The sequence below is a fragment of the Paroedura picta genome, chromosome 1 (assembly GCF_049243985.1).
Source record: "Paroedura picta isolate Pp20150507F chromosome 1, Ppicta_v3.0, whole genome shotgun sequence".
NCBI lineage: Eukaryota > Metazoa > Chordata > Lepidosauria > Squamata > Gekkonidae > Paroedura > Paroedura picta.
In genome coordinates this window covers 45,150,193-45,171,071 of record NC_135369.1, presented here as the reverse complement: position 1 = coordinate 45,171,071, position 20,879 = coordinate 45,150,193, and the positions used below count along the sequence as shown (strand labels likewise).

Genomic DNA, 20,879 nt, shown 5'->3' with positions numbered 1-20,879 from the left:
TTCTTAAAGGGAAAGGGGCTGTTTGGGAGCATGCTAACGGCTGCCCATTGGCTGCTTGACGGCCAGGGGCGGGACGAGCTTGGCAATAGCGCTTCCTTTCTAGCGATTTCTGCCGAGACCGGAAGCCTGTGGGAAACGCTAAAAAACGCAACTGATTCCACTACAAAGCCAGGTGTGCAAAACGACGAATTCCACTATTTTAAATGGCGATTTTTCATTCCGCAAACAATTTGCAACAAAGATCCCCGTGCGAAAAGGCCCTAAGAATACCAGATAATTTCCGAAGAAAAATCAGCTTGTGCTTCATAAATGACAGCGACATTTTTGACCCATGAAAAGCTACCGCTGTTTTACAAGAAATCTCTACCTGAAAGAGTGCCACAACATCTGATTGTTTTGATGTGCAACCTATATTCTGGACAAGAGGGCTTACTGTTAGGACAGAATATGGAGAAACAGAATACTTTCCAACTGGCAAAGATGTCAGACCAGTATGCATTTTATCTTACTATCTCTTCAATCTATATGTACACTGTGTTGTAAAGATGGATAAGATTTAGATGAAGGCGGAGTAGTAACGGGTAGAAGGAGCAATAACAATTTGAGGTATGCAGATGACACCACATTACTGGCAGAAAATAATGCAGACCCGAAACGGAGCCTGGTGATTAATCAGAAAGGGTCAAAGCAAGATTACAACTGAACATCAAGAAAACAGAATGACTACTGGGGAATTATACAGTTTGGAGGCTGATGGTGAAGAAATTAAAATTGTTCAAGTTTTTTTTGTTCCTTTGCTTCATCATCTTAAGTATAAGGGTGTGTCATTGGTGACCAAGATCAACATAATTCATACCATGCTATGATTCATTTGAAATGTGGCACTGGAGAATAATGGATACCATGGACCACCCAAAATGCAAATAAGTGGGTGCTAGATCATATCAAGCCTGAACTCTTCTAGAAGAAGAAGAAGAGTTGGTTCTTATATGCCGCTTTTCCCTACCCGAAGGAGGCTCAAAGCGGCTTACAGTCGCCTTCCCTTTCCTCTCCCCACAACAGACACCCTGTGGGGTGGGTGAGGCTGAGAGAGCCCTGATATCACTGCCCGGTCAGAACAGAGCCCAAGGTCACCCAGCTGGTTGCATGTGGGGGAGCGCAGAATCGAACCCGGCACGCCAGATTAGAAGTCTGCACTCCTAACCACTACACCAAACTGGCTCTGACCGAGGCTATAAGGAAGACTCAACATGAGATGGATTGGCTCAATAAAGGAAGCATAGCACTCAGTTTTTAAGACCTGAGCAAGGCTGTTAGTGATAGCATGTTCTGAAATTCATTAATTCATAGGACTGCCATAAATCAGAAGTGATATAACAACATATAGCACACATATACAAACTCCTTTTGTTCACAGCTATGACCTGATGGTACTTTCTACCACCACTAAAAATACGTAAGATCATTGTAGCAGCCAGTGGTTTACTATTTTCATAGAATATTTAAGTTTATTAACTAGTTTAAAATATTTAAACTGAACTCAAACTCTACATTTTTGGGACTAAGATTTGCAAGAGCTAGGTTCAAATCCCCACTCTGCCATGGAAACCTGCTTGGTGACCCAGGGCCAGTCACATTCTCTCAGCTTAATCTATCTCACAGGATTGTGGTGAGGATAGAGAATGGCAGCCTCTAATCTGGAGAACTGGACTTGATTCCCCACTTCTTCAAATGGAAGCCAGCTGGGTGTCTTCAGAGCTCTCTTCTACTTCACTGGGTGTCTATTGTGGGGAGAAGAAGGGTAAGCAATCATAAACTGCCTTGAGTCTCCTTTGGGCAGTAAAAAACAGGGTACATAAAACCACCTTTCTGTTCTATATTACTGTAGAAGAGTTGGTTCTTATATGTCGCTTTTTCCCTACCTGAAGGAGTCTCAAAGCACCTTACAATCCCCTTCCCTCTCCCCACAACAGACAGCCTGTGAGGTGAGTGAGGCTGGGAGAGCCCTGATATTACTGCTCGGTCATAACAGCTTTATCAGTGCTGTGGTGAGCCAGGCCACCCAGCTGGCTGCATGTGGGGGAATGTGGAATCAAACCTTGCTCGCCAGATTAGAAGTCTACACTCCTAGCCACTACACCAAGATGGCTCTGTACTTAAAATTCTAAGTACACTCAATCCAGTCGAGATCCATTGGTTGAAGTTTCAACCCTAAAGACATTTTCCTGGGAGTAAGCCCCACTGAAAAGTATGAAATGTCTGAGTAGATTTGTTTAGGATTGCTCCCTTTGTGGTGTAATTTGGGCTGTGGCTTTTTGCGCTTTTTGGAAGAATAAAGTTTTCTGAATTCCTTTGTACATAAAGATGCTATCTGAGTGGCTACAATTCTATAGACACTTTCCCCCCATTGAACAGGGTAGGGCTGAGTGAACATGCACCGGCTGTCACCAAGCGGTAGCTACTCCACGTTAATCGTTCCAGACGGATACTTTGCGCGGATCGTGTGTTGTCACGCCACCTCACGAGAACGCCAGAGTCATCCGCACCAAGAGGGCTTTGCTAGTGAACTGATGAAGACGCGCGTAAGGTCAAAACCGAAACCGGCTATTAACAGTCTAATTTGGATTTGCAGCATCGGTTCGGGGAGCGTGGCGGGAGAGAAGCACAACAAAGCGTCCCTAGCAGCGCTGAATGCGTTTTTGCTTTTGGGGACGGTGATGCCTAGACCGGAAACCCAACGCGAGGATGCAACTCTCCGCAGCTACTGCGGCTTCCTCTGACGCGCCTCCCCGCGGCGAGACGCGCATGCCTCGTGGACTTCAGTCGGGAGAGGGGCCCGATGGGTACTGAACTGGAAGGTTTTATCTAGGGTGAGTGGGAGTACGGGGCTTGGGGGGAGCCCCTCTCCGCTTTGCCTTGAGGTTTTATGGGCCCGGAGGCAGCGAAATAACTTAGGTGAGGGGGATAGGGAGGGCTCCGTTTTCTTGCCGGACCCCTTGCAACGAGGTTTCCATTTTGTTTGCATGCTCTCCCTATCCCCCTTCGGTAGCTAAGGCCCACTGAGATCACTGGGGCGGCCTCCGGTGCAAATATGTTTGAGGCCCGGGGTGGGGTGGAGGAGGTGTGTTCTGGCAATGAAGGGCTGCCATTTCATGCCCATTTATTTGGGAGCGAGCCCTGCGAAATGCAGTGGGACTCTTGCACAAAAACGGACAGGCTTGTGCTGCCAGGAAGTTTCAGTCAGGCTTTCTCCACCAGGGTTTCTTGATGGCCCTGGAAGGGTTTCCTGAATGGGTGGGAGTTAATTAAGTTTTAATATTTAACATTTATCAGGTGCTATGACCATTGTGGTTGTATTGACAGCTCTCCTCCCAAAATGTGCAGTGATGAACCTAGAGGGGGTAGGAAGGAGAGGGGCCCCAGGTTGGTGTATACACAGTTAGGCTTCCCATCCATATTTTGCATGATCGTGCCACTTCTGGGGTTTCTTGAAGCCTGAAGAATGTGTCAAGGGTTTCTCAATGGTAAAAAAGGTTGAGAAAGGCTGCTCTAAATCTTCATCCCCACCCCCCTGTTTCCTTCATAGAGATGGAAGGGCACATCTAAGGGGTTCAGCTGGCTTTTGCAATGGAGAGGTTGGACCTCTCTCAGAGGCTTGAGCTTCTGTAGCAGCAGAGGATTAGTTGCACTCCCTGGAAAGCTTAATTTGTTGGTTTTTGTGGATCAAATCTCTCAAAGCCCAGATGAGGCCCATGCTGTTTTCTGCCAAAGGGCAAATATAGTCTCATCAGGCTACTGTATATTCTGGCTCTTTACTGGTGGTTATAGATATAATCCCTAGAAAGCCCCCTTCAGTTTTTCCCCTGTAATAATCTCGCATACTGAACCTGTTTACAAATGGGTTGTTTGTTCTGCTGCAGGGGAATTTTTTTTATTTCTATCTCAACAGTACTGTCGTGCTTCCATGTATTTCCTGTGTTTTCCCTATGGTTTGTATAATCATTCTTCTCAAGCTAGCTTTGGTGTGCTGCTTAGGGAAAGATTGCAGCAAAGCTAGGATGGTCCCCATGTGGATGAAAAACTCTGGATCTACCCAGTCCTGCCCACAGCTGTACCATTTCCCCCTTCCCCAGGGCTTTTAAAAAATATTTGAAGTTCCCATATCATGTTTTCAGAACTATAATATCAGGTTCTCTGAATCCCTAGTTTGCAGTTTTTTAGAAAGCAAGTCTTTAAATCCCTTTTTGCAGATACTTTTGAAAATAAATGAAAACTGGGAATTCAGAGAACCTAATAGATTGTTGCAATGTTATAATGATGCATCAGTTACAGATTTAAAATTAAGGGGATAAGAACCACAAGAAAACCCCTGGTGCGGGGCAGGGGGGAATTGGGGAAGGAAAAATTCAGGAAAATCTGTAATGTGGAAGCCCCATGCCTATTGCAATAATGGAGAACCACACAAAACCTGTCTTTATATCAAAAACACACCAGCCCCCAGCAATAAGGGAAGAATAATAAATGCTTGTGCTGTTTCCACATTTTTTCCTTCCTTGATACTTAAGTGACTTGTCTTGTAGCATAATCCTTCCATTAATGTACAAGGCCTTTGTGGAACCTTCCTACTGTTTCCCTTGGATGAGAGATCTGTTAGGGCAACTTTACATATTATGGATTTCTTGCACATGAGTTTTATGCAGTATGTAAATGGGAATACTTTCCTTGTTAGAAATCTAGCATGTAAAGTTGTCCTCACAAGCCGTCCCTATGAAAAAACAAGACTTGTAACAATGCCAAGATTATGCCCGAGAAGAGGATGGTGACTGCCCCACTCCAGAGCATTGTGACCTGACTGTTATTTAATTGGTTCCCTGGGGAAGGGACCAGTGGTCTTTGCGGATTCTGTAGGTGGGTGGCACTTGTCCCCAGCAATGCTGGTGTATTTTGGTGTCCTTTTATTTCTTTTCTCTCTGTGAGTAAGTCAATACAGTGCTCTCTCTTTTTAGCAGGGAGAAAGAATCGCAGGCAATGGCAATGGCTGTAAATAGGTTGATCCGAAGTTTTGGGTCCCTAGTGCTGTCTTCTGGCCCTCATGCCTCGCAGGTATGGAGATCTCATTCTTTTATGGGTCATATCCTTTTTTCTGGTATGGTTGTAGCTCATGTATATAGGAAGGTATCTTAACTCAGGGTAGGAGTTTCCAGTGGGTTTTTGTAACTAAATTAATGTGATAATTTTTCTGCTGTTTATGGCTGTAATTAAGCTTGGGTCTGCCGTGGCACAGTTCTGAAATCTATTTTAGGATTCGGCACATGTCGTTATAATACGCAAGAGTGTCTCTTCCTAATGGAATACTTACAGCCAAGCTCCCATGAACCTGAAATTAGAAGATAAAAAGGTCACCTTGGAGACTGTGACTTCCGCAAAGGCTTTTTAACCCCAACAACTTCTGTTTAGCAATTAAGCATTTACCTGTGATGGATTCTTACCATTAATCTATGTTAAAACAGCTTTTTTATCCCAACATCTCAGACTTTCCAGAAACCAACCAGGACATGTTCTTGTTTGAGTAAGGAATAGATGTAAGATAATAACTGCATGTAGTTTGCTAGTGTCTCTGTGCTCCCAATTTTGGCAGTGCTGGATCAGTAACTGGCAGTGAGGGGTAAAACATGGGAATTTTTGCTTTTCCTAGATAACCATATCCCCCAAGCCTATCTGTCTTGTTTGGCATTTCCATGCATTCCGTGCAATTGGCACATCTGCAGTACTGTCTACTGATGATCCGATGTGGAAATGCCGGATCGAGTACACCACCAAACCCATTGACATGAAAAAAACAGGAGGCCGAGATCACACAGGTATGCTTCTTTAACAGTGGCTCCCAAAGGTTTGTGGTGATCTTGCCTTAGAACATTAAAGAAAATTTACTCAGTGAAAACACTGCAGTGAGACCAGTGACTCTTGTTAAGTCCTTGTTTCAGAGTAGGGCAATTATTTTTATTTAAACACTCCACTTTAACAATTTTGTAGATCTTCTTCCTCATTCTTGAATGTTTATATTTAAACCACATGGCTCTGTTACCTGTTCACACAGCCCTGTGGTGAGTATTGGGATAATATAATTAATGTCATTATGGCACCAAGCCCAAGCAAATCAATATATGATGGGAGGAGTGAGGTTCAAGAGTAGGTGAGGCAAGACAGAAATGAGGTATTGGCAGAGTTATGGTGATGAGGCTAAGAACACAGAAGTGGACCTGGGGCTATGGTTGTAGAGCACATAATACAGAAATCTTGGAACAGCAAAGTAGCTCTGGGTTTAGTCCATGGTTTGGATCATACCAAATATCTCCAGTGAAAAATTGCTATCAGTGGAGTGTGACTTTTTCACCTGCCCCCCTCCTGTAGCAGTCCAAAATGTTGCCTGTAGTGCTGCACCTAGGAGCCTCTTGTGGCGCAGAGTGGTAAGGCAGCCGCCTGAAAGCTTTGCTCATGAGGTTGGGAGTTCGATCCCAGCAGCCGGCTCAAGGTTGACTCAGCCTTCCATCCTTCCGAGGTTGGTAAAATGAGTACCCAGCTTGCTGCTGGGGGGTAAATGGTCATGACTGGGGAAGGCACTGGCAAACCACCCCGTATTGAGTCTGCCATGAAAACGCTAGAGGGCGTCACCCCAAGGGTCAGACATGACTCGGTGCTTGCACAGGGGATACCTTTACCTTTACCTTTAGTGCTGCACCTGGCGGACAGAGTTGGAATAGCATGTGGATGGAGTTGGAGGCCTGCTGTGGAAAGACGTAGATATGTTCAGTTGACCCAAGCCACTGGTAAAATTAAAGGCCTAACAATCCCCTATCATTTGTCTGGAGTTCTTCCATCATAGAACTGAATGTATAATAAACAGAATCTTTGGTAATGTTGACGCTGTGAAGACAAAGGTCTTTTTCTGGGGAGGCAAACTGACATTTTGAAAAATACATGCAATACTTTCCACACCTGCCTTTTATTTCATACTTGCAGAAGTTGGTCTTATCACAGATCATTTAGCAGGGATGTAGGCAGCTGTATGTCCATTCTGAAAGTTGAAATATCTTGGAAAGGCAGAGAGCTACAGCTAGCTTGCATATTTAGTTGCATGTTATTAGCCCAATTTGTAAGTCTGTTCTCAGGAAGTTGCTTTCTGTTGAGTCACACAATTAGTCCACCGTGACCAGTGTTACCTACTGTGAATGGCAGCAGCTTTTCAAGGCATCAAGCAGGCTTTGATACCTGAGATCCTTTGCTGCTGAAAGTGTCAAGAACTAAGCCTGTAAACTTTATGCATGTGATGCCTGTGCTCTATCACTGATCTGTGGCTCCTCATAGTCAAAAAAGAGATTCATGAGAAAATAGTGGATGCCAAATTCCTGAAGGCAGACATGTCCTACAGAATTGTAATGCCTAATATATAGAGCATTAAAAACATTGAGAGACCTATATCTACAGCAGTTCTTACAATAGTACTATAAGCTAGGCCAGTGTTATCCCCCTAGAGATGGTGGTGGGCTGAAACTGAGCGGACAAAGGCTTGCTTATAGCCAAGTAGTGAGAACTTATTGACCTTGCAGATCGCACTTAGAGCTGCACCTATTTTCCTTTGCTCAGAAATAATTTTTCTGTGGGATTGGCATTCTCAGTCTCTTTAAATTTTTTGAATCAACCCATGCTGCATATATACTAAGTATATTAAGTATTACATTTATGATCCAGTTTTTCATGCAGCTACAAACACATCCCTTTAGCCTATACTGGGTTGCCACAAAAACTTTCCAGAATAATTCTGTTTGTTTTGTTTCTTTATGGGAAGTTACTCTACAAGCATGCTATAGCCACTGAAGAACCCTGGACCCTTGCAGAATGACCCCTTAGCAACGGGAGCTCTGACAACACACCTTGCTGGGCAGTAGCTGTCAGAGAACCTTGTCAGTGTTATTTTGTTACAGTTATTTGATTTTAGTATCTTTCTTAATAGAAAATTCATAAGTACTATGTCCATTACAAGGTCGTATCCGTGTGCATGGAATCGGAGGGGGACATAAGCATCCCTACTTCATGATTGATTTCCGAAGGATGCATCAAGAAGGGGAAGATCCTGAATCCTTTGAGGAGAAAGTGATAAAGGTCCAGGATGATGCATGCAGGTGAGTTTTGATGAGACATTTTCAAGGACTGTTGGGGAGTTGGGAATGCCCACTGACATAACTCTGGTTCAGAGGATTTGTACACGCTGTAATTTCCTCCTTTATAACTGGGAGTAACGTTTGCTGCATAAGCTGACCATTTCTTATTGAACTCTCTTGTTGCTCATGGCAGATCAGCTAACATAGCTCTGGTGGCTGGAGGAAAGCGGAAACGTTGGATCATTGCTACAGAAAACATGCAGGCTGGTGACATCATCAAAACTTCAAAGCATATAGGCAGGATGGCAGGTAAAAAAATGCTTTATCTGTTACTAAGAAGGGAGGGGCATTGAATAACTTGGTTATGGGATGGAGTATGGCACAATCAGTGGAGTGGTTCTTAGGTAAAGAGTTGACTTTTGTTTCTCTTGGGAAGGTTCGGCAAAGCCTCTGGAAATCACACTCAAGGTTGAACAAGTGGTTCCTTGTTCCCTGGAAGACCTTGTGGAGAGTCAGGAGGGGCAGGATCTGTTAGAAAACTCAACCTTCTCCTGAGGTTTGAGGATAAAAGACCAGCTAGTACAGGTGTGCATACACAAACACAACATTTGGATTTTTTGGATTCAAATATATTGAATCCCAAAACATTTGGAATTCCCAGAGGAACCCAAATTCCAGCACCAGCATGGTATTCTGATTTGTATTCCATCCCACATCCCCAAATTCCCCCAAATTTTATTTTGCTCTATTATGCCCTTTGGAACCATTATCGTTAAGGGGGAATGTATCTGGGGGTATCCGCAGGTCTGTGTGTGGGCAGGGCTGTTATTTGAGGCAGGCACCAAAATTTCAGTGTAGTGTCTGGTGCCTCTCCCCAAATGACCTAGTTTCAAAAGATTAGACCAGGGGGTCCAATTCTATGGGTCTCCAATAAAGGTATCCCTATCCTTCATTGTTTCCAATAAAACAAGGACTAATATTAAACCAGAAAGTCTCTGCAGTAGAAGCTGAAGATAGTGGTGGTGGTGGTGGGGATTTTTCCAAGCCCAAGAGAACCAGTGCATGTACAGAGTGCCCAATAGATCCATTGCCACTATGGCAATGCCAACTCAACAGTTATTGCCAACCGCCTCGCCAGAACCGGAATTAGGGGGACTGCGCTGAAATGGCTTTTCTCTGGAACTGGACACAGAGGGTTGCTGTGGGAGGTGGGCTGTCAGACCCCTTGTGGATTGCCGCAGGGGGTGATACTCTGCCCCACACTTTTTAACATCTATATGCGCCCTCTAGCCCAGTTGGTCCGGGGCTATAGGCTGGGTTGTGACCAATATGCGGATGACACCCAGCTCTACCTCCTAATGGATGGCCGGCCGGACTCCCCCCGCCCCATATATTCGCCAGTTGTTTGGAAGCAGTGGCTTGATGGCTCAGGCAGTCGCCTGAAACTCAACCACTCCGATGAAGGTCCTGTGGCTGGGGAGAAGAGGGCAGGATTAGGAAGTGCGACTTCCCTGCCTGGACAGCGTGCAGTTAACTCCTGCGCCAGTCGCCAGGAACTTGGGAGTGTCCTTTGATGCCTCCCTTTCCATAGAGGCTTAGGTCATGAAAGTAGCCTGAATGACGTTTTTCCATCTGCGCCAACTGCGGCTACTAGTGCCCTACCTGTCCTCTGACCATGTGGCCACAGTGATCTGTGCAACGGTCAGTTCCAGATTAGATTACTGTAACTCACTCTATGTGGACCTGCCCTTGGCTTTGACCCAGAAACTGCAGCTGGTACAAAATGCAGCCTCACTAGAACACCGTGTAGGACCCATAAAACTATTGTTTTATAATTGTAAACTGCTGCGGTACCTTCGGAGAGCAGCAATATGTAAATAAAAATAAATAAATAAATAAAACCCAAGCAAATTGCAAGCCCAACACAGTCAGTGCATGTTCAAAGGGTCCAGCAGAACCAGTGCATATGCAGTGCCCAAACAATGTGCCCCCATCCTCCATTGACTTCAATGGAAGAAAAAAAGCAAAAGCATTTTAGGGTGCTGGATTCTGCTGGGCAGTAATACCTTGCAGTAGAACTGCCTGGCATGCTGTACATGCACTGGATATGCTGGGCTTAGACACCACCACCCCGCCTGGATTTGTTGAGTTAGAATTGCCACAGTGGCACTGGTTCTTTTGGGCACTCTGTACGTGCACTGTCTGGGCAGTGTTTGTCCCCCTCCCTGTATGGATCTGTTGAACTGGCATTGCTACAGTCCATCAGCTCTGCTTGGCACTCTTTACATGCAGAATAAGAAAAAGAATTGGGTTTTATATCTCACTTTTCACTACCCAAAGGAGTCTTAATGTGGGTTACAATTGCTTTTCCTTTCTTTCTCCACATCAGGGGCCCTGTGAGGTAGGTGAGGCTGAATGAGCTCAGAGAGAAACTGCTCTGTTAGAACAGATCCTACAGGACTGTGATTAGCCCAAGATCACCCAGCTTGGCTGCATGTGGAGGAGTAGGGAATCAAACCTAGCTCTCCAGTTTAGAAGCTGCTGCTCTTAACCACTATGCCAAGTTGGCACCAGTTCTGTTGGGTACTCTGTATGTGCACTGGCTGTACTAAGCTTGGAGACCCTCTCCCCTTGCTTGGCTTTTGTTGAGCAGGTATTGCCACAGTGGTATTGGCCCAGCTGAGGACTCTGTACATGCACTGGCTATGCTAGGCTTGCAAACCCTTGCTTGGTTCTGTAACAATGCCCCCCTTCCCCTTTTGGTTTCTCTCCAGTTTGACATCTGCCCGTGCTTTTTTTGCTTCCCTCCTCCTTTGTAAATAATGGATGATGGGGGCACCTTCTTTGGGGGACTGTAGAGTTGGAACCCTTGGTCCAATCTTTTTGAAACTTGGGGATGCTTTTGAGTAGAGGCACCAGAAACTATGTGGAAACAATTTCCACATACACCTGGATAGATTTCCCATTATAGCCTATGGGGATCATTGACTATAGTGGTCCCCATAGGTTATAATGGCATTTAAAGGTGTCAGAATCCTTTGAAATGTGTTTGAAGCTGCAGCTTCATTTGGAACGGTGTTTTTTGGCTCAGAGCTGAATACACACCCCTGCTAGCTAGGCACACTCCAGGAGGGAGGGTTGTCCATGAGCCCTTCCTACCAACCAGCTCTGCTCAAGTGAAGATAGTGGAATGTGTTCAGGATATTAATTTGGTTCTGCTGTGACTTTCTGTAATTTTGCTTTGTTGGGAGCTAACACAGTGGTGTGATTTTTGTCTTTCCAGTCTTGGCGAATGAGGGGGATGCCTACCCAGTTGGGGCTCTGCCAATCGGGACTCTGGTTAACAACTTAGAGAGCCATCCTGGAAAAGGAGCACAATACATTCGAGCAGCAGGTCAGTATTAGACTGAGGTCAGAAACAGTTCGAGTTTTGGGGGTGGGAGGGGGGCAACCTGGGCAGAACAATTGGAGATGTCCTCCTATCTTCTTTTTAATATTTTTTTTCACAGTCAGAGTAGTTCAGCAGTGGAATCAGCTGCTTAAGGGGATGGTGAGCATTCCCTCACCAGCAGTGGCTGTGCAGATACTTAACCTGGATGCTTTAGGCTGATCCTGAATTTAGGGGATTGCATTAGACGGCCTGTTTGGCCCCTTCCAACTCTATGATTCTATCCTAATTTTAGGGGCTCTCTCTGTCTCTATTTCGGTCTCTGTCTCTCCAGTTTCGTGTAGTGGTTAGGAGTGTGGACTTCTAATCTGGCAAGTCAGGTTCGATTCTACACTCCCCCACATGCAGCCAGGGCTCTCTCAACCTCACCCACCCCACAGGGTGTCTGTTGTGGGGAGAGGAAAGGGAAGGTGACTGTAAGCCGCTTTGAGCCTCCTTTGGGTGGAGAAAAGCGGCATATAAGAACCAACTCTTCTTCTCCTCTCTTTCTCTCTCTCTCTCTCTCGTTCTTTTGTTCTTTCTCAATTAATGCTCATGGTTTTTAACTTGAAAGTAAAAGCTTTTGGACTCTGGGCAAGAGCCAAGTTGCAAGGTATGCTGTGGTATTCTGAAGGACAACATTCCTGATCACCTATCCCCCATTTTATATGGGAGATGTTGGCACACAGAGCCTAGATGTCATTAGTGGATAAAACTCGTTATCTTGGCCATTGCTTTGAGAAGCATTAAAACTGGGAAACTTAGGGCCAGGATCTATGTAGCAAATTGGTTGCGGAACAAAAGAACGCCATTTTAAATAGTGGAATTCGTCGTTATGCATACCTGCCTTTGTGGTGGAATCCAGTTGCGTTTCTATCGTTTCCCACAGGTTTCTGGTCTCGGCAAAAATCGCTAGCCAGGAAGTGATATTGCCGAGCTTTGTCCCGCCCCTGGCCATCAATCAAACGAGCAGCCAATGGACGGCCATTATCGTGCTCCCAAAAAGCCCCTTTCCCTTTAAGGAAGGTTTTTTTTAAAAAAAAACACACGTTGCAACGAATCTGCGTTGATTCGTTGCAACGGAGAGACCCATCTAGCTAGCAGGTGGTGTTTGAGCTGCCGTTTCATCGTTGCCACGCTCCCCCCAAGTGAACCCCCCCCCCGCATGGGCGCGATTTTCGGCCGAAAATACAGTGAAAAATAAAGGGAAAATAAACCAGCAAACGGGGCTGTGTGTTACTTCGTGCTTGGTGACTTTAAACAGCTCTGGGGAATGACTGTAGCCGGGGAAGTCTCACTGGGTAAACGAAGGCTCACCAGTGCGTTGATCTCCGCTCTCTCGGAGAAAAAAAATGGCGATCGCTTCGCCGGAAGATCAGAGGAGAGAGCCAGGGGGAGGGACTTTGCAGAAACCGCAACAATGGGAATGCACAGAACTTTCCCGCTAGTGTTGCAGGTTGGTTGCAAGAGTGTAGCGCTTTCTGGAGGGTGAATCCACTTTTTGGGATTTCCCTGAAAGCGCTACAACGAAGCCCTTTTTGCAGATTGTCAACGACGTTGTGCATAACAGCAAATCAGTAGCGATTTCAATTTGCAACCATTGTGCAATTTTGAACGAGTGCGGAATGGCCCTTAGGTTTCAACCTAGTTAGGGGGTGGATGAAACTAGTCCATTTCAGTAACACAAGAGATGTTTGCACTGAAACCTCCTGTGCAGTACTGCTGTGCTTAAGATGCGATGAAGAAAGAGGATGGTCCTGAGCAACAGGTTACGTGTGGAAGGCTTTGGGTGATATTGTTATGGAGCAGGCCCATTTCACAGGCAGATCTACAGACCAGTAGAGAACATAGTGATTTTCTCTGCCTGTGAAATTTCTCCTGGGCCACTACCAGTAAGTGTGAATTGAGCTGCAGTTGGAATTAAAGAGGCAGAAATCCAGCTGATGTTCTCTTTCAATGCTGTTACAGGAACCTGTGGTGTGTTACTAAGGAAGGTGAATGGAACAGCCATAATACAGTTGCCCTCCAAGAGACAAATGCAGGTACACCATTATGATCGAAGTTGTTTTGAAAGCTCAGCCGAGGTGTTGGGAGTGGAATGGAGGATGCTGAAGAAGCCTCTTTCTAGCATATGGCAGCAGCTGGTATTGTTGCGCAAAAACATGCCTTGTTTGAAAAGGCAGCCTAAAAAACAAACGTATAATGTGCAATTAACGTGCATGTTAAAAGTATATCATCATTATTGGATTTATTACCCACTGCTCCCAGCAAGCTGGCTTGTGGTGGATTATAATATTAATAACTCCACAATCAAATATAACCATCCCCAACTAAAAACGATTCTGACTCCGATGACCAACTAACCCTCCCCCAACCCCTCTGACAACACCCCCGTCTGACGCCTCAGGGGAAAAGATGTAACAGCAGGAGAGCATGATATCCTGGCCAAACTGAGGAGCGGCCCTTGTTCTTATTGCCACCCGGCCTTAACCAAATGCCCAGTGGAAGGGCTCCATCTTGCAGGCCCTGCGGAACTGCACAAGCTCTGTCAAGACCCTTAGTTCTTCCGGGAACTCATTCCACCAGGTCAGGGAGAGAACAAAAAAGGCCCTGGCCCTGGTCGAGGCCAGGCGTACTTCTCATGAGCCAGAGACCACCAGCAGATTCATACCCACTGAGTACAAGGCCCTGTTTGGGACATAAGGTGAGAGGCAGCCCCTCACATATCTGGGGCCCAGACCACAGATGGTCTTGAAGGTTAATACCAAAACCTGGAACCTGATCTGGAATGCATTCGGTAGCCAGTGCAGCTGCCTCAGCACCAGCTGGATGTGGACCCTTCAGAGAGGACTAGCAGTTGCATTGTGCACCAGCTGTAATTTCTGGGGTAAGGACAAGGTAACACCCAAGATCTGGCATCTGGCAGATGGTGTGATGTTAAATTGCACCCCAGCCAGACTGGGTAATCACACTTCCTGATCTGTCTCCCTCTTGCCTAGCCACAGGACCTCCATGTTGGATAGGTTGAGTTTCAGACAGTTCAATTTCAACCGTCCAGCCACTGCTTCCAAACATCTTGAAAATGTTTCCCAGGGAGAGTCTGGGCAGCCATCCATTAAGAGATAGAACTGGGTATCACCTGCATATTGGTGACAACTCAGCCCAAAACTCTGCACCAGCTGGGCCAGAAGGTGCATAAAGATGTTAAAAAGTGTGGGGGAGGGTACCCCCCCACAGAACTCCACTGTGTCCGGTTCTGGAGAAAGGAGAGCAGCCACCGATGGGCTGTCCCATGTATCCCAGATCTGGTGAGGCATCAGGCCAACAGCTCATGGTCGACCACATCAAATGATGCCAAAAGATCTATCATCATGAGGATGGCTGAGCTGCCCCAATCCAACAGGCGTTTGAGATTATCCGTCCAAGCAACCAACACTGTCTTTACTGCATGGCCAGGATGGAAGCCAGACTGATAAGGGTTGATTGCCGAAGTTTCCTCCAAGAATGCTAAGAGGTGATCCGCAGCGGCCTTTTCAACCAGCTAACCCAGAAACACAAGATACATGACTGGACAGTAGTTGGCTGGGTCCTGCGGATCAAGCAATGTTTTTCTTTTAGTAAAGGGCAGACCACCACAACCTTGAAAGCTCCTGGGAACTCCCCGGATTGCAGGGTTAGGTTGATAATATCCCTAAGGGGGGCCTCCTATCCGCTAGTCACTTGATTTGAGTACCCAGGATGGACAGGGATAAAGGGGGCAGGTGGTTGCCCTTAGCGACCCTAGCAACTTGTCCATTTTGGTTAACAAATGCTGCCTGAAGCCATCAAACACTTTCCCCCGCAGCGGCCATGGAGCGTCCAGTTTCCTTACTGTATCTAAAGGTAAAGGTATCCCCTGTGCAAGCACCGGGTCATGTCTGACCCTTGGGGTGACACCCTCTAGCGTTTTCTTGGCAGACTCAGTACGGGGTGGTTTACCAGTGCCTTCCCAAGTCATTACTGTTCACCCCCCAGCAAGCTGGGTACTCATTTACCGACCTCGGAAGGATGGAAGGCTGAGTCAACCTTGAGCCGGCTGCTGGGATTGAACTTCCAACCTCATGGGCAGACAGCTTCAGACAGCATGTCGCTGCCTTACCACTCTGCGCCACAAGAGGCTCTTACTGTATCTAATATGGTAGATAAGTCACGATGGAGTGACAAGACTTTATCCGTGAAAAAGCTCGCTAATGCCCCCACATCTAGTTGACAAAGATTTTGCCCCCCACCCCTTTGAGGATGATAAGAGACTGAACTAGCCTAAAAAATTATGTTAGGTGAGAACTCATGGACACGATGGAAGTGACAAAAAAATTCAAATTTGGCCACTTTCACCACCATCTCATATGCCTTCATAAGTGTGAGGCAAGATGTTCTCGAAGCTTCGTCACATGTCCTTCTCCAAATTGCTCTAGCAGTCTCACTTTCCTCTTCCTCTCCTGAAGCTTGCTGGTATACCAGGGGGTCTGTTTGAGGCGAGGATAGAGGGAGCGATCTTATCAATGGTGGCAGATAGGTGGGATTGAGCAGGCAGTGTGATGCAGCAGTAAAAAAGGCGAATGCCATTTTGGGCTGTATCAACAGGGTCATCACATAAAAATCACAAGATGTCATAGTCCCATTGTATACGGCACTGGTCAGACCACACCTGGAGTACTGTGTGCAGTTCTGGAGGCCTCACTTCAAGAAGGACATAGATAAAATTGAAAGGGTACAGAGGAGAGCGACGAGGATGATCTGGGGCCAAGGGACCAAGCCCTATGAAGAGAGGTTGAGAGACTTGGGAATGTTCAGCCTGGAGAAAAGGAGGTTGAGAGGGGACATGATAGCCCTCTTTAAGTATCTGAAAGGTTGTCACTTGGAGGAGGGCAGGATGCTGTTTCTGTTGGCTGCAGAGGAGAGGACACGCAGTAATGGGTTTAAACTTCAAGTACAATGATATAGGCTAGATATCAGGAAAAAAATGTTCACAGTCAGAGTAGTTCAGCAGTGGAATAGGCTGCCTAAGGAGGTGGTGAGCTCCCCCTCACTGGCAGTCTTCAAGCAAAGGTTGGATGCACACTTTTCTTGGATGCTTTAGGATGCTTAGGGCTGATCCTGCGTTGAGCAGGGGGTTGGACTAGATGACCTGTATGGCCCCTTCCAACTCTATGATTCTATGATTGCCAGTCCTCCACCAGTGCCACCAACAAGTTGCCAGGAGGCATTCAGGAATCCAACCAGATAAATCAGTCTCTGCAGGTGGGCTAAAATGTGCCTGTCGCCCAAACGGGGAGGGGGTGGCACCCTCAGCCGGGCCTTCATGGTGTGGTGTGACCACGAGTCGACCTCTATCACCATCAGATCCACCTATACCCCAGCACCAAATATGAAATCAAGGGTGTGGCCAGGTTGATGGGTGGGGCTGGCAATAAATTGCGAGAACCCCAGTGTCAACATGGCCAACACAAGGTCCAGGCCAAGTCCTAGAGATGATGAATCCGCATGGGCATTGAAGTCCCCCAGGATTGTAAGCCTGGGAAACTGCCAACGCCCAGGAGGCTGCCTCCTCCAGCAGGCTTGACAGAGCATCTGGTGGGGTGTTGGGCGAGCGGTACACCAACCAGATGGCCAAGTTCTCAACTGAATCCCACTCGATGCTGACACACTCCACTCCGGAGATTGATGGCGGTGGGAGAGCCAAGTAGGAGAAAGACTCCCGGATAAGGATTGCCACCCCCCCCCCCCGCTACAATGAGGCCGGGTAGTCCTGAAGGGCTGAGGCCTTGTTGTTAGTTGACGTAGCATTGCACAACATCAGTATTGTCTCCACCCTAACCTCCTCCCTCATATGTCTGGGGATGGGATGGAGGTTAGAAGGGTGGCGAGCGTGTCCTTCAGGCCAAGCCCTCATCGGACTATAATATCTCCCCGCCCTTCTCTTGTCCAACCCCCATTCAATGTGATATCTCCCTTGGCCCAAGATCATTGGGAACCCTAACCCCTATTGGGCCCTTCCTTCTGACTCCTGATCCCCTGGCATGCTCCATAAAAAGTGGAACTGCCCCCCCAACTCTAACCCCAACCACTACCTGTGCTGATAACCCCACCCTAACCCTTCCTAACCAAGCCCTCCCTTTACTGCCCACCTCCCTCCTTTACCTAAATTAAAGCCGAGCAAAAATAATAACAACCCCCTCTGGGGCTGACTCAGGATCCCATCTCTGGCAAGGGGCTCTCCTGGGCTGCTCCCAGCAGGCTAAACCCTAGGGCTAACTTTCCCCCCCGGTACAGCTCAGTTCTTATAGTGTACAATTAATGTGGTGCTCCTGGATGGACTGGGCTGCTTATTTTTTATTTGTGTTCAGCCCAAAATGTATTTTATCTGGTATGCAAATGCATGAGATTGAGCATTGCATGGTGGTTGTAGTTTTGGAATGGGCTTTATCTTATTCTGTTTATTTAAAAAAAGGGTTTTCTCTGTCTAAACATTGGGGCACGCTTTACTTGCATATGATGGAAGTATTTCTGTGGAGATCTACAGCTCTTCAGTACTCCACAATATTTGGTTTGTTTAACATTTAGGAATATAATCTTTTGGGACTGGGTGGATTTCACAGAACTAATGAAGAATATCAAAATAGCACCTTTAAGACTGACAAAGATTTATTCAAGGTGTGAGCTTTTGAGTGCAAGCTCTCTTCCTCAGACTAATGAACGACCATAACAGTGGAAATATAAGGCAAAAGCTAATTATAGTAAATTAGTAAACTGTCACAACATCCAGATTCCGCCATATGGTACTTCTTTGCTAAAACAGCCAATCAGTCCCCTTCTGTCCATCTCTACCCCCTGCTATTTGTTCAGTCTTGAATGGCTGTCTCTTAACAAAAGCCCCCTTCTTTCTCCCATCTATAAGTCCTTGTCCTCTCTGACCTTCTGTTGGCTCTCCAGAGGAACTGGTTGGCCACTGTGAGAAAGGATGCTGGACTAGATGGACCCTTCCTGGTCTGGTCCCACTTAATGAAGAATATGTTCACTTACTTATTCATGCTTAATGGAGAATCTATGAATGGTGAATTTGTTGCATTGCAGTGCCTGCAGCCTGCACGTAGCTGCCATTTGGAAGCGTGCGAATTATGTTGACTTATTATTATAGTATAGATAGCAGAACAGACTATACCCAGCAATAAACCCCACTCTGATTATCCTTTCTGCCCTTACAGGTGCTGGAGACTTGCATGGCTACAGTAGGACGTGTTTCCAACATTGACCACAACAAGCAGATCATTGGGTCAGCTGGACGGAACCGTTGGTTAGGAAAGCGTCCACAAAGTGGCTGGTGGCAACGCAAAGGGGGTTGGGCAGGACGGAAGATCAAACCACTCCCTCCCATGAAGAGCTATGTGAACTTGCCAACAGCAGATACCCGCAGTTGATTTGCGGCTACCATTCCTCTTGTATCAGTGGCATCCTAGGATATTATTGCCAATAAAATCTATTCTAATTGGAGTGGCAACACAACCAGTGTGTGTTCTATGCATAAGGGCTAAATCCGGATAGAGTGAGACAACAAATTTTAGAATGATCTTGGAAAACTGAATGGGAATCCTATGCAGAAGCAGGTGTGTAATGTGCGAAGTCGAGGATCACTCTTACGGGGTTATCAAGGCAAGAGATGAACAGAGGTGTTTTGCCATTGTCTGCCTCTATATAGTGACCCTGAATATTCATGGTGGTCTCCCATCCAAGTGCCAACAATCCTGCTTGACTTCTGAGATCTGACAAGATGGGCTAGCCTGGGACACTCAGATCGGGGCATGCAAAGTTTGGGAACAGTAGACTTAGCTCTGCATAGAATTGCAGTGTCTGATCTGTACCTGTAGTTTAGAGTCCAACCATGTACTTCCAGAGTGATTCCTGGGCACCTTTAATACCATTGGCATTGGGAGCAGTGAAAGCAGGTTTATATAAAAACAATCACAATACATTCAATAAATTAGCTTTTAAAAATCTTTAAAGGATGCTAACTCCTCAGTTAAAAGTAAGTCCCAAGGGTGTAAACAGTGCTGAAGGTTTCTTTTGGATGGATGGAATTTTAGAAAGGAAGGCCAGCATCTATTTGATTTTAGTTCTTGGCCTCAATCATGTGCCTGGTGGAACAGCTCCGTCTTTCAGGCCCTCTGAAATGATGTAAACTCCTAGAGAGCCCTGATTTTATTGGGAAGAATGCTCCATCAGGCTGGGGCCAGTGTGAAAAGGGACCTGGTCCTGGTCAAGGCCAGTTTTACTTGCGGCCAGGGGACCTTGAGCAGGTTTTGAATATTCAATGTTCTTTGGAGGACATATGGGAAAAGGCAGTCCCATATATACAAGGGTCCTTAGAGCTTTGAAAGTCAGAATCAAAACTTGGACCTGATTTGGTCTCCAATCTGGAGCCTGTGCAATTGGGAGAGCACTGGTGTAATATGTAGTCTCTATTGGGTCCTTGCAAAGACCTGAGCTGCTGCATTCTGGACCAGTAGTTTTAAAAAGCTACTGAAATATTGAAAAATTCACCTGCCCAGAATTCCCAGAACAAGGGGATAAGTTGGGGCAAACAGCATGTGATGCACTGAAACTCTGAAGAAGCTTGAATCAGATGGGATCAGGTTTCCTGCTTCATTTGCCTGATATTAAAAAAAAGTGCTGTAAGAGACAACAGCTGAGGGAAGTTTCGGAACAGGAGAGAAGTCAGTAGAAAAAAGTATATTCCTCCCATCTGCTTCTTTTCTCCTATATTACCTTACTGTAGAGCAGGAAATGTATGACTGCAAACTAGGATTTGTACACATTTATTAACTGTATTGTTGATTGTTGATAATGGTTTAGGTGGGACAAGAAAGTAGGCTGAAACACGGCTGAGACTACATTTGACAAAGACTGCACTGGGTATTTTTAAAAATGTTTATGCTTTATAGGCTACCTTATTGAGATGCAAGGCTGCTTACACATTGTAAGTAAATGCAAGCAATAGGATAAGGAAGCTAATAAGCAATGCAATAGGCCTAGGGTTATAAAAAAATGGAAAGAGCAAAAATATTAAACACAATGTCAATTATGATACTGATATGATTGTAAATAAATGATCCGATGACAGCTGCAGTAGATATATTACAAAAGTAGAAAACACTGTAAAAATAGGATAATATGTACAATTAACTGATAACACATACCATGCAAACACTTTCCTGTTGCTTTCCTAAAACAGTACCCACTTATTATGTGTAGTTATT

At 46.0% G+C, this 20,879-nt stretch overlaps 1 protein-coding gene across 2 annotated transcripts; it reads left to right on the top strand.

The window, feature by feature from the left end:
• The first annotated feature begins 269 nt into the window (after positions 1 to 269).
• Positions 270 to 19,128, top strand: MRPL2 (mitochondrial ribosomal protein L2). 2 transcript variants are annotated; one of them, XM_077336653.1, is made up of 9 exons: positions 270 to 491; positions 2,633 to 2,955; positions 5,007 to 5,103; positions 5,696 to 5,861; positions 8,042 to 8,180; positions 8,353 to 8,468; positions 11,443 to 11,553; positions 13,555 to 13,628; positions 18,831 to 19,128. In XM_077336653.1, the coding sequence occupies exons 3-9, from the start codon at positions 5,029 to 5,031 to the stop codon at positions 19,041 to 19,043; spliced, it is 894 nt and encodes a 297-aa protein (XP_077192768.1). In that variant the 5' UTR covers positions 270 to 491; positions 2,633 to 2,955; positions 5,007 to 5,028; the 3' UTR covers positions 19,044 to 19,128. The 2 variants fall into 2 exon arrangements, with proteins under 2 accessions (XP_077192768.1, XP_077192759.1); XM_077336644.1 differs by having other exon boundaries at positions 271 to 491; positions 2,633 to 2,869.
• Positions 19,129 to 20,879: the final 1,751 nt, after the last annotated feature.

What these genes read in the sequence shown, in the direction of transcription:
- MRPL2 (XM_077336653.1), top strand. Translation starts at nt 5,029, where the DNA reads ATGGCAATGGCTGTAAATAGGTTGATCCGAAGTTTTGGGTCCCTAGTG. An exon ending in CTGGCCCTCATGCCTCGCAG is followed by an intron (nt 5,104 to 5,695) that starts GTATGGAGATCT and finishes TGCTTTTCCTAG; the next exon opens with ATAACCATATCCCCCAAGCC. An exon ending in AGGAGGCCGAGATCACACAG is followed by an intron (nt 5,862 to 8,041) that starts GTATGCTTCTTT and finishes GTCCATTACAAG; the next exon opens with GTCGTATCCGTGTGCATGGA.